At 35.2% G+C, this 14420-nt stretch overlaps 1 protein-coding gene across 1 annotated transcript; it reads left to right on the top strand.

Moving 5' to 3' along the window:
* Positions 1 to 1816: 1816 nt before the first annotated feature.
* Positions 1817 to 14420, top strand: LOC110916725. Its single transcript, XM_022161408.2, has 14 exons — positions 1817 to 2345; positions 4942 to 5338; positions 6310 to 6481; positions 6565 to 7713; positions 9033 to 9133; positions 9239 to 9383; positions 9759 to 9827; positions 9903 to 9948; positions 10042 to 10367; positions 11156 to 11235; positions 11874 to 12009; positions 12571 to 12766; positions 12879 to 12961; positions 13993 to 14420. The coding sequence occupies exons 1-14, from the start codon at positions 2237 to 2239 to the stop codon at positions 14122 to 14124; spliced, it is 3141 nt and encodes a 1046-aa protein (XP_022017100.1). The 5' UTR covers positions 1817 to 2236; the 3' UTR covers positions 14125 to 14420.

Raw genomic sequence — 14420 nt, 5'->3', positions numbered from 1 at the left:
CGGCTCACCCCAACTTGGTTTGACCGGTATGTTAATTAGTCAAATAATAACGTAAAAGCGAACAAAACCTTTTGCTGGTGTTGTTACTTATGTACAAATCATGTTAGGGAACCAAGGTGGGCTAGTTTTATTTGTGTCTTAAGGCTTTAATAGTTGGAATAAAAAGCTTAAAATGTAGATGTGGTGTGAATTAAAATTATTGCATTTTCATTGCCATACTATTATAAATACAAACAAAGAGGATCAAACTTGATTAAATGTTGGAGTCAATGCTTGAAAGTTTTCTTTTAAATGTGCATCACCATTTTGTGATCATGACGAGATGGCATAAAGAGGATCAAACTTGATTAAATGCTAGAGTTATTGCTTGAAAGTTCTCTTTCAAATGTGCATCACCATTTTGTGGTCATGACAAGAGGGCTAAAGGACATACTCACATGATAAGAGGGTATGAAAAAGTGGCGTAGAAATCTCTTCACACCAGGCACATTAGCGCGTGGGTGGCGTGGGGGAGGGGGCGGAAGATTTTCCACCTGCCGGGGGGGGGGGGGGGGGATTTTGGGATGTGAGGTGGTGGGCTTTGATTGGTGGGTGTTGTTTGGGTTGGTTTTAGTTGATTGATGTTTATTTTTTCTTAATAAAAACGTTATTTTCACGCCCAACATCACTCCGTGCTAATGTGACTACCACTTGGCGTTTAATGCCCCCACTTCATACCCTCTCATTCCGTATAGTCTAAGATCTTGAAATAATATAGCAAGATATCTTGAAAAGCGGTTTCATTGGTGTAATTAACTAAAGAAAAAAATGCAATAATATAGAGATTACGTATTTGATTGAATTTTTGAAAAGAAAAAATGTGTTTTAAGTAACATGATATTCCAATAGTCAACAACTCAACATCACAGATTATGCTACTAAAATAAAAGCAAATAGACATTACAATCAATCAACATTATCAATTCAAGGCTACTTAAAAATGAAAAAGTTATACGTATGAAAAAAATGAAAAAGTTAGACGTGCGATAAAGGAAATATTTACTAATGTTAATGATGTTCTTCACCAAGCTAAAGTGATGATTGTTACAAGCAAACATCTTTCTTAACATTTTGCATACCGGCTATTAAAGTTAATATTAGTTTTCCCGTCGCAACCACAATCGTAGAGAAATGTTGATAAATAATAAAACTTGTGTAATCGCATTTTCTAAACTAAAATGCCGATGCTTTATTGTGTCATAAAAAAATAAACCATTCAGTCATTCTTGTAAATGCGTAACTAACCGTTCTCAAGACATTAACACACTAACGCTATGTTATAATTTATTTGATCAAATCTCATAAACCTTAGTACAAACCAATGTTGTAAAACAAGGTTTCCGAAACCGAATACTTCCCGAGTAATCGATACAAGGCAATTTGTCGAGGCGACTTTCTTCAATCCGCCTAATACTGGTAATTGATCAGGTGCGGTCAACTCGGACCGATTTTGACTTTAAAAAAATAAAACATAATACTCCCGTCTATTATATTAAATAATAAATATTATTTTTAAAGTAATGAATATCAACTTTTGAAATACTTTATAATTGAACATATATATTTTTTATTTATATTGATATTCACGTATTTTGTTATAAATATTAGTAAACTTATTATATTTGACATATATAAAACTTCCTAAAAACTAACTTCTTTATGATTTGACATGTCCGAATCTATTCGTCTAGGCTGACTACTCTCAACTCCCCAATCGACCGAATAAGGAGCGCCTAACGAATTCTAAATAATGATACAAACACAAATCACTATTGTGTTACATATTTTGTTAGAGCAAATGAAGAAATTCCATCCAATTTAAAGATTATTATTATTACTTATTTTTTTTACTACCAACAACAAAATTTACTCCTACCTAAACAAAACCAAGCAGTTATCTTCTCAACAAAAACCTAAATACTCTGCTTTTCAGCCATTTTTTTCCAAATCAAGCTCAACGACGGCACACTCCAAAACCCTAATTCACCTCTTCAATCAATCAGATTGCACAAAATCTAATTTCATTCAACTATCTACAATCAAATCAGTGTTGTTCACCTATATCTTTAACCATTGATCGTTTCTGTTGCTGAATCGGTTGCATAAAGCTTCCAGAACGACCGATTCGAGTAGCGATTTTGCTGATATTTGTATAATGGATGAATCGCCGTGAAAATTGTTCGATCGGAGTGTGAAAATGAGCTCCGGCAGGCAACAGGTGACGGTTCGGGACCTCGTCGATGAGGCGAAGAAGCGGATTGTTTTCCTGTTCATGTGCGGAGTTGGACTGTCGTATCTAATGTCTTGTAAGTTTCCTGTTTTGAAATTGTGTTCAGAAATTGTACTTAATTGTTCAGATGTTTGATATATATATATGTTTGTTTGTACATTTAGGGCTACTAGTTTGTTTAGATCGAGAATTGAGATTGTTTCTGTAGTGTTTTGAGTGGATTTCAGTTCACAATTGGTGTGGTTGAGTGGTAGGTAGGGGTGTTTGGAAGCCGATGAAACCGCCGAATCACCATAGGCTATTACATTGAAGAGAATGTTATTTCACTTCATGTTGCATTAGGAGATATGCATAGTTGTGAAAATTTGTAATGTAGTTAAAGTTGATTTCCGTCTATAATATATTCAGTATATGAGATGTAGAGTTGTTTTCGGACCTAATCGGCAGTTTCAAGATGAGACGGTTCTTGTAAGTTTCTTGTTTTGGAATTATGTTCAGAATTGTACTTATTTGTTCAGATATTTGATATATATTTTTTCATTCATAGATTTAGGGCTGTGATTTTGTTTAGATTGAGAATTGAGATCGTTTTAGTTCACAATTGGTGTGGTTGAGTAGGTAGGGGTGTTTGGAAACCGATGAAACTGTGCAAACCGCCATAAGACCTAGAATCGGTCCACTGCGTGTGGTATTTCTTTTAGTGAGTTTATTTTAATGTTATACTTATTACATTGAAGAGGATGTTATTGACCTATTTCACTACAGGTTGCATAAGGAGATGCATTGTTGTGAAATTTATAATGTAGTTGAAGTTAGTTTCCTTCTTTAATTGAGTTGCGTATATGAGATGTATGAGTTGTTTTGGCACCTAATTGGCAGTTTCAAGCTGAGACGGTTCATCGTATGATCTATGCAGTTAATATCGGTGATATATCGGTTATATCGGTCATATCAGTCCCTTAGTAAAATATCGGTGTCAAATATCGGTCAAAATATTTGTACCGATATTGTCGGTGATATCGACCGGTATATCACCGATATTTGACCGATATAACCGTTATATCACTGAATTATTGGTGTTAAATTGCTATATAAATATAAATTTCTCATTATATTAAAATTACCGATATCCCACCGATATCTCACCGAGATAACCTATATTTCTAATATCGGTCCTTGACCGATATCCGATATTTTACCGCATTAACTGCATAGCGTATGATGGTTCATATGTGTCGACTCAGTTTGAAGTGAAGTAGAGTTTTGGAAAACCTAGTTAGGCTTTCTTTATTTGAACTTGTAAATGGATGATAACAGATCGGTTTTAACCTTTGGCTTATTGTGTTGTCGTTAATTCACTATAGGTACATACCTAATCTAGATAGATCAGTGTTTTTACATCATTTTACGAGTTTATTAGTAAGCGGTAACAGACCATAATGGAAATTCAGACAATATATCAGATTTTGGGCTCTCCATTTCACTAATAAATGGGGAATAAATTTGAACATAGTAACTAGTAGCTATATTGTTATACTTAGTTGGTTAGACTTTCATGTTATTTATTTGCAGCCTTTGACATTCACCAATAAAATTTGCTGATTATGATGATTCTAAAAGTGTAATGTAAGTCAGTGTAAAAGAAATAGTATAGGATAAATCAAATTTATAGATTCACAAGTTTCAATGCCAAGATTTAAGTGACCTACTATATCTGCATTTCTTTATGGTTCGTCTGCTTACTTTCATGCATTCTGCAGTTAAAATCGGTGATATATTGGTTATCGGTCCCCATGTAAAATATCGGTGTCAAATATCGGTCATAATATCGGCACTGATAATATCGGCGATATTGATCAATATATCACCGATATTCCCCGATATCGGTATCTTTCTTCTTAGTTCTACCATTCGTCTTTCTTCTTATTGGTGCAATTATTGTTTAAGTCTTAATTGTTAATTTCTTAGTGTTAAACGTTGGTGTTTTAAGTCTTAACTGGTTCCTACTTGCTGCAACTGTTAGTGTTTTGCAAGTTGCAAAAGCTTAAATTGTTAATGGTAGGAGAGTATACTGAATTGTTAGTGTTAAATTGCTATATATATAAATTCAGCATGATATTAAAATTATGATATTTCAAATATCGGTCCTTGAACCTTTAGAGATGTGGGGGAGCGGTAAAGAGTGTTTCAAATATCCTAGAGGTCATGAGTTCGATACTTGTTTCCACCGGTTCTCTAAAGGCCACCGACCCGGCGCTTGCGTCGCGCTTTACCTGTTCCCCTCAGTTAGTCGGGCATTGGGGGGGACCCAGGGGTTTACCGCGTAAGCGGGTTCCCGCGGTTATCAAAAAAAAAAAAAAATATCGGTCCTTGACCAATATCTGATTTTTTACCGCATTTATTGCTTAGGGTGCACCGAGTTGTTTGCATTGAAAATCTTGTTCTTGACATGTTGCATGTTTGTGGTTATTAAGATGTTATTAACAGAATATATATTCATTAAAGTTCTCTCACTCTACACACAAACACATTATGTTGGCAATTGGCATTTAATAACGTTGTATTGAACTCATGATACTGATTACTGATTATATTAGATATCTATTCCTGTATCTTTTGGATTTATGACATGATCACACGTTTTTACTTATTGATATTATAATTTATTTCAGTGACAAGCACCTCGGTGCTGATAAACTTGCCTGCTGCCCTCATCTTAATCATTGCTTTTCGTTATTTTACGTTGGATTATGAAAACCGGAGGAAAGCTGCATCATATAGCAAAAACCAATCCGCAGACAACGTTTTATCTCAAAAGAAACCGTTTTCAGAGCCAAAGCCTCTCTCAGGAAAGTCTGAATGGAGAAGAAAAGTCAACTCCCCTGTTGTTGAGGATGCAATAGATCAGTTTACCAAACATATCGTCTCCGAATGGGTCACGGATCTTTGGTATTCCAAAATTACCCCTGACAAACAAGGCCCAGATGAGCTGGTGCTGATAATTAACGGTGTGCTGGGAGAGTTCTCTAGCCGCATGAGAAATATCAACCTTATTGACCTTCTGACAAGGTTTAATTGTTTTTTATTATTTCCATTATTTTAGTGCAAGAGAGCGTTAAAAAAGGCTCTTCAATGCTCACACTAAACGTTGACACCAAATCAGTATGGTGAAAAGTAATGGGCTTGATAGTCAAATGACACTCAATTTGGTGTAATGCTATTCGAGTATTCATTAAACTTAAGAGTAAAGTTCACGGATGGTCCTTATGGTTAACCAAAATTTTGGTATTAGTCCCTAGCGTTTTTAAAGTACACGGATGCTCCCTGTGGTTTGCATTTTGTAACACATTTAGTCCCCAACTTTTGCCAAATGTACATGGATTGTCCTTGTAGTATGGACTTTGTAACACATTTAGTCACTAAACGTTGAGGATTAAATGCGTTACAAATTACAAACCACAAGGATCATCCATGTACTTTTGGCAAAAGTTGTGGACTAAACGCATTACAAAGTGCAAACCACATGGACCATCTGTGTACTTTTGAAAAACTAGGGACTAAATCCAAAATTTTGGTTAACCACAGGGACCATCCGTGTACTTTACTCTTAAACTTTAAACCAAAAAGGTTTTCCATTTTATCCTATGAGTTAATCTGCTTTTACGTTATATCTATATCACATTTGAATTAGTTAATACAATTGCTAAATGTGTACCATAATACTAATTTATGTAAAAAAATGCTATTATAAACAGTAATACCTTTCGTAATGAACCAATGTTGATATATGATATTTTGTAAGTCTGATATTAATTTATGATTGCTACTAAATAAGTTTTTGTCTTTAATAAATAATTGTAGATTACAAATTAGTAAACATAAAACAAAAAAATTAAATGAAAATGTACCTTCTATTGTGCATTTTAAGCTTATTAAAAAAAACTAGCGTACACTGTACACATTGGAGGGATTTTTTTCAGTGAAAGCATATTCTAAAGAATTCACTCTTTACACTAATTTGTTTGTTATGAAATTTGTAGGGACATTCTTAAACTTTTTTGCACCCATTTGGAACTTTTTCGTGCATGTCAGATGAAGATTATGAAGCAAGAATCTCTCACAATTGCACAACGAGACATAGAACTAAAAGCTGTGCTTTATGCTGAAAATAAGCTGCACCCTGCTTTATTTTCTGCCGGAGCTGAGTACAAGGTATTTTTTGATATTTTGAATTTCATATTGTGTATTTACAGAGTCACGGTATTTAAAAACTATTTTATTTTGTTTTTTTGTAGGTTCTACAACATCTTATGGATGGTTTCATCTCTTTCACGTTCCGGCCTGCGGATCTGCAGTGCTCTTTATTTCGCTATATTGTTCGGGAAATCCTCGCGTGTACAGTAATACGACCGGTTGTGAATTTAGCTAACCCAAGGTTTATTAATGAGAGAATTGAAAATGTGGTCATTTCAGCAAGCAAGAATAACAAAGGAGCTAACACTGAACAAGTGAACTCACAGTCGAAATCAAACGGATCTCCGAAAATGTCTACTCAACTATCTATGTCAGTAGATCCATCTGTCAAGGGTCTTGAGCTCGCACCGTTAAAAAAAGAAAATTCTGATTCTGCCCTTGACAATGTCTCCACTGCCACTCATCATTCGAAAGACCCGTTGCTTTCAATGGATACCCGAAAACACCTATCGGGCGGTGAATGGGGTGACAAGTACATCATTTCTCGTAGAAAAACCGAAGCGTTAGCTCCCGAGAATATGGAAAACATGTGGGCTAAAGGGAGAAACTACAAAACGAAAGAAAACATGAACCCTTTTACCGAGCCGCCACAGGTCAAGAAAAATCTGGTCCACCACTCAAAACCATTGACTTTACAAAAACAGACATACGGACCCACAAAAGTCGATCACATTAAATCACAGCCTACTTTAACCACTTCTGATGAGGAAGATGACGACGAAGATGTGGAAGAATCTAGAAACAACGATGTTTCTTCTAGTGAAGATGAAGACAATAATGACATCATGGGTTTGAATTCTCCAGGAACTAAAGTATGGGACGGAAAAAGTAACAGAAATCAATCCGTTACTCACATTCATCATCCACTTGAAAGTTTTGAAGGTCAGAAAATGAAAAAAAGAGGAAAACATGTTTCCACTGGGAGAAAAAGGTCAAGGGTTAGCAGTCAAAAGGATGTATGGGAGGAGATTGAAAGAAAAACTTTCGTGCTGGAAGACGGGCATGATGTTTTGGGTTTGATCAAAGGGAATTCAAAATCTGGAGATTCTAGTGGTGACTCTGAGGATGGTGAGTCGTTGGGAAGAACCAATAGTGGAATGAGTACTTCATCTATTTTTCCTTTGAATTCATCTGTAAATGCCCAAAAAGGTTCACCGCTAGATGGCTCGTTTTTTAGACTAAGATGTGAGGTACGTTACTTACATTTTTGTTCTTTTTCTATATTCTCCTCTATATCTTATTAAATAATGTTGCTCTAAATGAATGGTACCCAAAGCAGTTAGTGCGGTAAAATATTGGATATCAGTCAAGGACCGATGTTTGAGATATAGGTTATCGCGGTGGGATATCGGTCATTTTAGTATCATGCAGAATTTATATATATAGCAATTTAACACTAACAATTCAATATACTCTCCGATCATTAACAAATTAACCTTTCGCAACTTGCAAAACACTAACAATTGTAGCAAGTAGGAACTGATTAAGACTACGTTTAACACGAACAATTAACAATTAAGACTTAAAACGATAATAGCAGCAATAAGAAGAAAGACGAATGGTAAAACTAAGAAGAAAGGTACTGATATCGGGAATATCGGTGATATATTGGTCAACTTTCGATCAAATATTGGTCAACTTTCGATCAAATATCAGTCATATATCGGAAACATCGGTCAATGTCGCCGATAATATCGTTACTGGTATTCTGACCGATATTTTACATAGGGACTGATAAGCGATATATCACCGATATTAACTGCATAGATGGTACCTTCCTTTGTTTTATTAATTAAGTTTAAAAAAAGTATTTTCAAACTAATTAACACTCATGACTTTCTGTGTTCACTTCCCACCCCTGCGCTTTTACCCTCTTTTTTGCAATTCCTATTTTTTTCATTTCACTATTATTATTATTGTTGTTGATGTTGTTGTTATTATTATTATTATTACTACTATTATTATTATTATTACATTTTTTGTCATTGTTGTGGTTATTATTACTACTACTGCTACCGCTACCCCTACCCCTACCCCTACCCCTACCCCTACCGCTACCGCTACCACTACCGCTACCGCTACTGCTACTTGTGCTATTATTATTTGATTTGTTTTTGTTCTTAATTTGGAAATATGTTTGAACTTTTTATTACAAGGGCGAGAGACTTATTTGAAATGATCGTTTAACATTCATAATGAGATCCTGGGGTCAGAAAAAATGCTCTGACCCCGAAACCAAACCTATTATTCAATCAAAAAATTTTGTTGCACCAAACGAGAATAACCCGTATTGGCTGACCGCTGACCCTGTTTTTATTGGATTACCCGTATTAAGTTTTCGAGCTGACCCAAATTTAGCGAAAGGGTAAGCTCACAAGACTTTTCCTAAGTGAAAGCTAATTAAAGAGAACAAACTTAACCTGAATGTATCATGTTTATTTAATTAGATAGATATTTTTACTTAGCACACACAGAACATATGAAAGATATAATTCATTTACTATTGCAGGTGTTGGGTGCCAACATTGTGAAAAGTGGCTCTAAGACATTTGCTGTTTATCCGATATCTGTTACAGATGTCAACAATGTTAACTGGTCTATTAAAAGAAGGTGTTAAATATATACCATACTGGCATGCTATAGTTCTTTATGTTAAACTACTTATTTTCGTGCTATGCAGTACTTTCTTAACTCAGTTATAAGCTGTATATACAGGTTTCGACATTTTGAGGAGTTACACCGGCGTCTTAAGGAATATCCAGAGTATAATCTTCATCTCCCACCAAAACACTTTCTGTCAACGGGACTTGATGTGGATGTTATTCAAGAACGTTGCAAACTTCTTGATATATATTTGAAGGTGACACATTTTCTCCAAGAATTACTAAATCTAATTCACCGTAATTTTAAAGCATCTTAAAATATAGGGATACCTAAGTATTCAACAATTTTTGTTAAGCCCACCTGTTAATCGAAACCATTTCATAGACCACTAAAGTACGTATCGAGTTTTGTGTAATACCAAATTCGGCTAAATACATGCGGGAATGCTATGAGTGACGAAAACACACTGGTTCTTTTACATTGAATTGTTGCTAATTGATAGCTCTATACAATGGCCATTGTTATCTTTTAAAAAAATGTAAGGGCATTTTTGTCATCGGGCATGTTTTAAATATGCGTAGTATATTTTTCATGCTATTTTTCTGTAATCTATTTCGTTGCTATTTTGCAGAGACTTATGCAGTTTCCAACTATATCGGGATGTATTGAAGTTTGGGACTTTCTTAGTGTTGACTCTCAGGTTTGACTTGTGATTTATCTGCCGTTATATGTTCTTTTAAATCTATTTCTTACTTGTACATGTTACCTGTTGCAGACATATAGTTTCTCAAACTCTATATCCATCATTGAAACACTACCAGGTAATATTTATACCGGTTTTTTATTTATTTTTCAATATCTACAATGCTGGTTCTGTTTCCTTGTATTTACCATATTGTGAATGTTTTTTTTAGTTAGTTCAGCCACGAGCGTTCATGAAAAGACTACTGATGTTAGAATTGTAGGGGATCCCTTAAGTTCTAAAAGAGAACTTTCGGATGCTGCGATAAAGAATTCTTTATCCGAAACTAAACATAATTATCTGAATGATGGATCAAAAGTATCTGCAAAGAACGTAAACTTTTCTCTTGGAAAGCCCGTAAAGCCATCTGAAGATTCTGATAGCGACCCTGATATTGTTGCTCCAAATAATATATCTTCGAGGAAATTGGAAGATGATAAATTACACGTACCATCTGAGATGCTTACAGATGATGGTGACTCCGTTTTCCCTAGTGAGGTAATCACTTTTTTTAAGAGGATAATTTCCAACCAATTTAAAAAGAGATTATAAATTTAAAATAATCATTAACCATTTCTTAAGCACCAGAAGTAATTCTCTCAACCATAGCTGTAAGTAAGGCTGCAAACGAACCTATCGAACACGAAGAAGACCTTGTTCCTGTTTTTTTGTTAAGGAAATGTATGCGTTCACGAACTGTTCATGAACACTTACCGAACGGGATTTTCTGTTCGTGTTCGTCCATTAAGGAAATAAATGTGTGTGTGTCTGTGTCCGTTTGTGTTCATTTGTTGATTTTAGGTAACAAATGCAAATAAATGTTCATGAACACAAATGAAAACAAACAAACAAACACAAACAAGCGTTCATAGACATAATATATAATACATTGATACTTATTAAATATTTTATTTGTCGGAATTTTGAAGCATTTAAATAAAATATAAAAATTAAAAACACCAATGAACTATCGAACACAAACGAACATAAATGAACGAACACGGTCTCTGTTCATGTTCGTTCATTTAACTAAACGGACGGAATTTCTTGTTCGTGTTCGTTCATTTATCAAACAAACGAACTTCCCGCCGAGCGGTTTACGAACTGTTCGCTGAACGTTCGGTTCGTTTGAAGTCCTAACTATAAGGGTATTCGCACATGTTAGAGATGAAAGATAACCCACATCAATCCATTCATAAGACAATGGATTGCCATTCCCCTAGTTTATATTTTATAAATATGCGATTTAAAATTCCTTAATTCTTACTTTTTCTGTTGTGCTGTAGTGGGTGCCTCCAAATTTGAGTATACCAATACTGGATCTTGTTGATGTTGTTTTCCAGCTTCAGGATGGTGGTTGGGTTAGGTATAAATCCTGTCAATCTCTTACCGTTATAAATATTGGATCCATTTGCCACTTGTTCTTTGATATTTTGTTTAATCCCAATTAGGGGTGCAAACGAACCAAACATTCAGCAAACAGTTTGTGAACCATTTGGCGGGAAGTTCGTTTGTGTTCTCGTTTATTAAACAAACGAACACGAACAAGAAATTTCGTTCGTTTTGTTAAATGAATGAACATGAACAGAAGTTGCGTTTGTTCATTTATGTTCGTGAACGTTCGGGAACATGTCCGTTTATGTTCGATAGTGTTTTTAGTTTTTATATTTATTTAAATACTTAAAATTCCGACAAATAAAATATTTAATAAGTATTAGTGTATTATATATTTTGTTCATGAACGCTTTTTTGTGTTCGTTTGTTTCCAGTTGTGTTCATGGACATTAGTTTGTGTTCATGAACATTCATTGCCTAAAATTAACAAACAAACACAAACGAACACGGACATAAAATCTCGTTCGGTAAGTGTTCATGAACAGTTCGTGAACACATATACTTCCTTAGCAAACGAACACGAACAAGGTCTTGTTCGTGTTCGATAGGTTCTTTTGCAGCCCTAATTCCAATGTTTTATTCTATTTTTTTATATATCTATTTTACCAGGAGGAAGGCCTTCTGGGTCGCCAAACAGGTTCTACAGCTCGGCATGTCAGATGCATTTGACGATTGGCTAATTGCTAAAATCCAACTCCTACGTAGGGGCTCTATTGTTGCTTCAGGAATCAAGCGGCTTGAGCAGGTTAATTATGAACCTTTGATACTGCTCTTTTTGTATAGAGTAAAATTCCATTTTCGTCCCTGAGGTTTGGCCAGTTTTGTGACTTTCGTCCAAAGATTTGTTTTTTGCCATCTGGATCCAAAAGGTTTTAAATCTTGCCATTTTCATCCGGCTCATTAACTCCATTCATTTTTCTCTGTTAAGTCAAGAGTATTTCCGTCTTTTTTCTAACTTAAAGGGCAATTCGGTCTTTTTCAGGGGTATTCTGTCTATTTTATTAAAGTGAAAAAGATCGAATTGCCCTTTAAGTTGGTAAAAAAGACCGAAATACATCCAACTTAACAGAGAAAAATGGATGGATCTAACAAGCCAGATGAAAATTGCAAGATTTCAAACCTTTTGGATCCAGATGCGAAAGAACAAACCTTTGGACGAAAGTCGCAAAACTGGCCAAACCTCAGACGAAAATGGCATTTTACTCTTTAGTATATAAACGCATCTTTTATCATTCTTTGGTATTGACTTTTATCACTGCTGGTTTGCTTCTAACTCATAAATACATCTTTATATTCTGCTTATTAGATACTTTGGCCCGATGGGATATTCATAACAAAGCACCCAAAGAGACAACAACCCACCCCATCACCAAAAGTGACCCATGATTCACGTAATGTTCAACCTTCATATTCACCGAGTGGTGAGGAAACGTTGACCCGAGAAGAGCTTCAAGAACAGGAAGCTCAGAGACGTTCTAAGCTAGTTTATGAACTAATGATTGGTAATTATATTTTTTCATAAACAATTAATGTGTTGTTCCCTAAAATGTAGTTTCGATGCACACAGCCTAATTCTTTATAAACAATGGCTGATCGGAAATTTTTACTGCACAGATAAAGCACCGGCAGCTGTTGTAAGTCTTTTTGGTCGAAAGCAGTATGATCAGTGTGCAAAAGATGTCTATTACTTTATACAGGTGAGATTTGTATCCAATAAACTGGACAGAACTATATGTTGAATTATAATTTTACGTCACGGAACGAATATAAGTTTGGTTAATCACATCCATGCTACATTTGTTGGAAATTTCAACCCATTTACATATAAATGGGTCGATCGAGGTTACGTTTTATCTCTGGCAGGTACAATAATTTAAGTGATTTTGACAAAAGAAATGGGCCAAAACTAGGGGTGTAAACAAGCCGGGCTGAGCCCGGGCCCAACTAGGCTCGAGCTCAGCTCGTGATGTTTTTATGAAGCTAGAGCTCGGCTCGACTTGGCTTGAGCTATTTTGAGAACAACCTCAAACAAGCTAAAACTCAGCTCGAGCTCGCTTCAATATCGCTTAAACAAGCCAAAGCTCGGCTCGAGCCGAGCTCGTTTTATGGGCCTAAGTTGAACCCACTTGGGCTTTTTAGAATTGGTTTTAAATGGGTTATAAATAATCATCTTTATCTTTATATTATATATAGAAAAACAAAAATTTTGTTTGGGCTCATTTAGGCTTGCGAGCCTAAACGAGCTTTGTATTTCAGGCTTGAGCCCGGGCTCGATAACTAAACGAGCTCTATTTCAGGCTCGGGCTCTTTAAGGCTTGGCTTGTTCGAGCTTTTAACCGAGCCGATCAAGAGTAGCTCTCGAGCCTTTGGGCTTGTTTACACCCCTAGCCAAAACTCACCCAAAACACATTTGAATGTATAAAACATTATAAATTGCTTTACCTATTTAAAAAAGGTTATTATCATTGTAATATATTTTTCTGCAGTGATATTTAAACCTATTATTTTGCAGAAGTACTCATGGTTTTCCATTATTTATTAAGTAAAAAACGTATTTGCAGGTTTGCCCAACCTGACCCATCCCGATCCAACATTAAAAATATAATACCCGTTTGACCCATTACCCAACTTGATGATCCCACCTATTTTGCAACACTTATTTAGTTATATATCATATTTTTGCAATTATATAAATCTCATATGTTTGTTTCTTCCCTTGTAACGTCAGTCGTCCGTTTGCCTAAAGCAATTCTCTCTTGACCTTCTTGAGCTGCTGCTGATGTCAGCGTTTCCCGAAATGGATTTTGTGTTCCAACAGTTACATGATGAGAAGCAAAAGTTTGGAGTTCTTGAACAGTAGCATCATCATCATCATCTTCCCGCTTTCATCGTTATAAAATCTAGTACATGGTTCTCCGGGCGCTGCATCTTGTTCCGCCCATACGAGTTAAATCTCTTTTTATAAGTACAATTTGATTGAAAGGTAATTAGTGTTTACATGTGCATCAGAAGTGTAAATATTTTGTGTTGGGATTCTTATGAAGGTTTAAAGAGTTTGTGTTACATTTACAGATATGCTGGAATACATATTAGACACTGTTTTGGTAATTTTTTAAATTACCATTTTATTACCTAAAAAAATATTTTGCAGCGAAA

The sequence above is a fragment of the Helianthus annuus genome, chromosome 16 (genome assembly GCF_002127325.2).
Source record: "Helianthus annuus cultivar XRQ/B chromosome 16, HanXRQr2.0-SUNRISE, whole genome shotgun sequence".
NCBI classification, from domain to species: Eukaryota; Viridiplantae; Streptophyta; class Magnoliopsida; order Asterales; family Asteraceae; genus Helianthus; species Helianthus annuus.
Note: the sequence above shows the minus strand (reverse complement) of the source record. Positions and strands in the feature narration are given on the sequence as shown.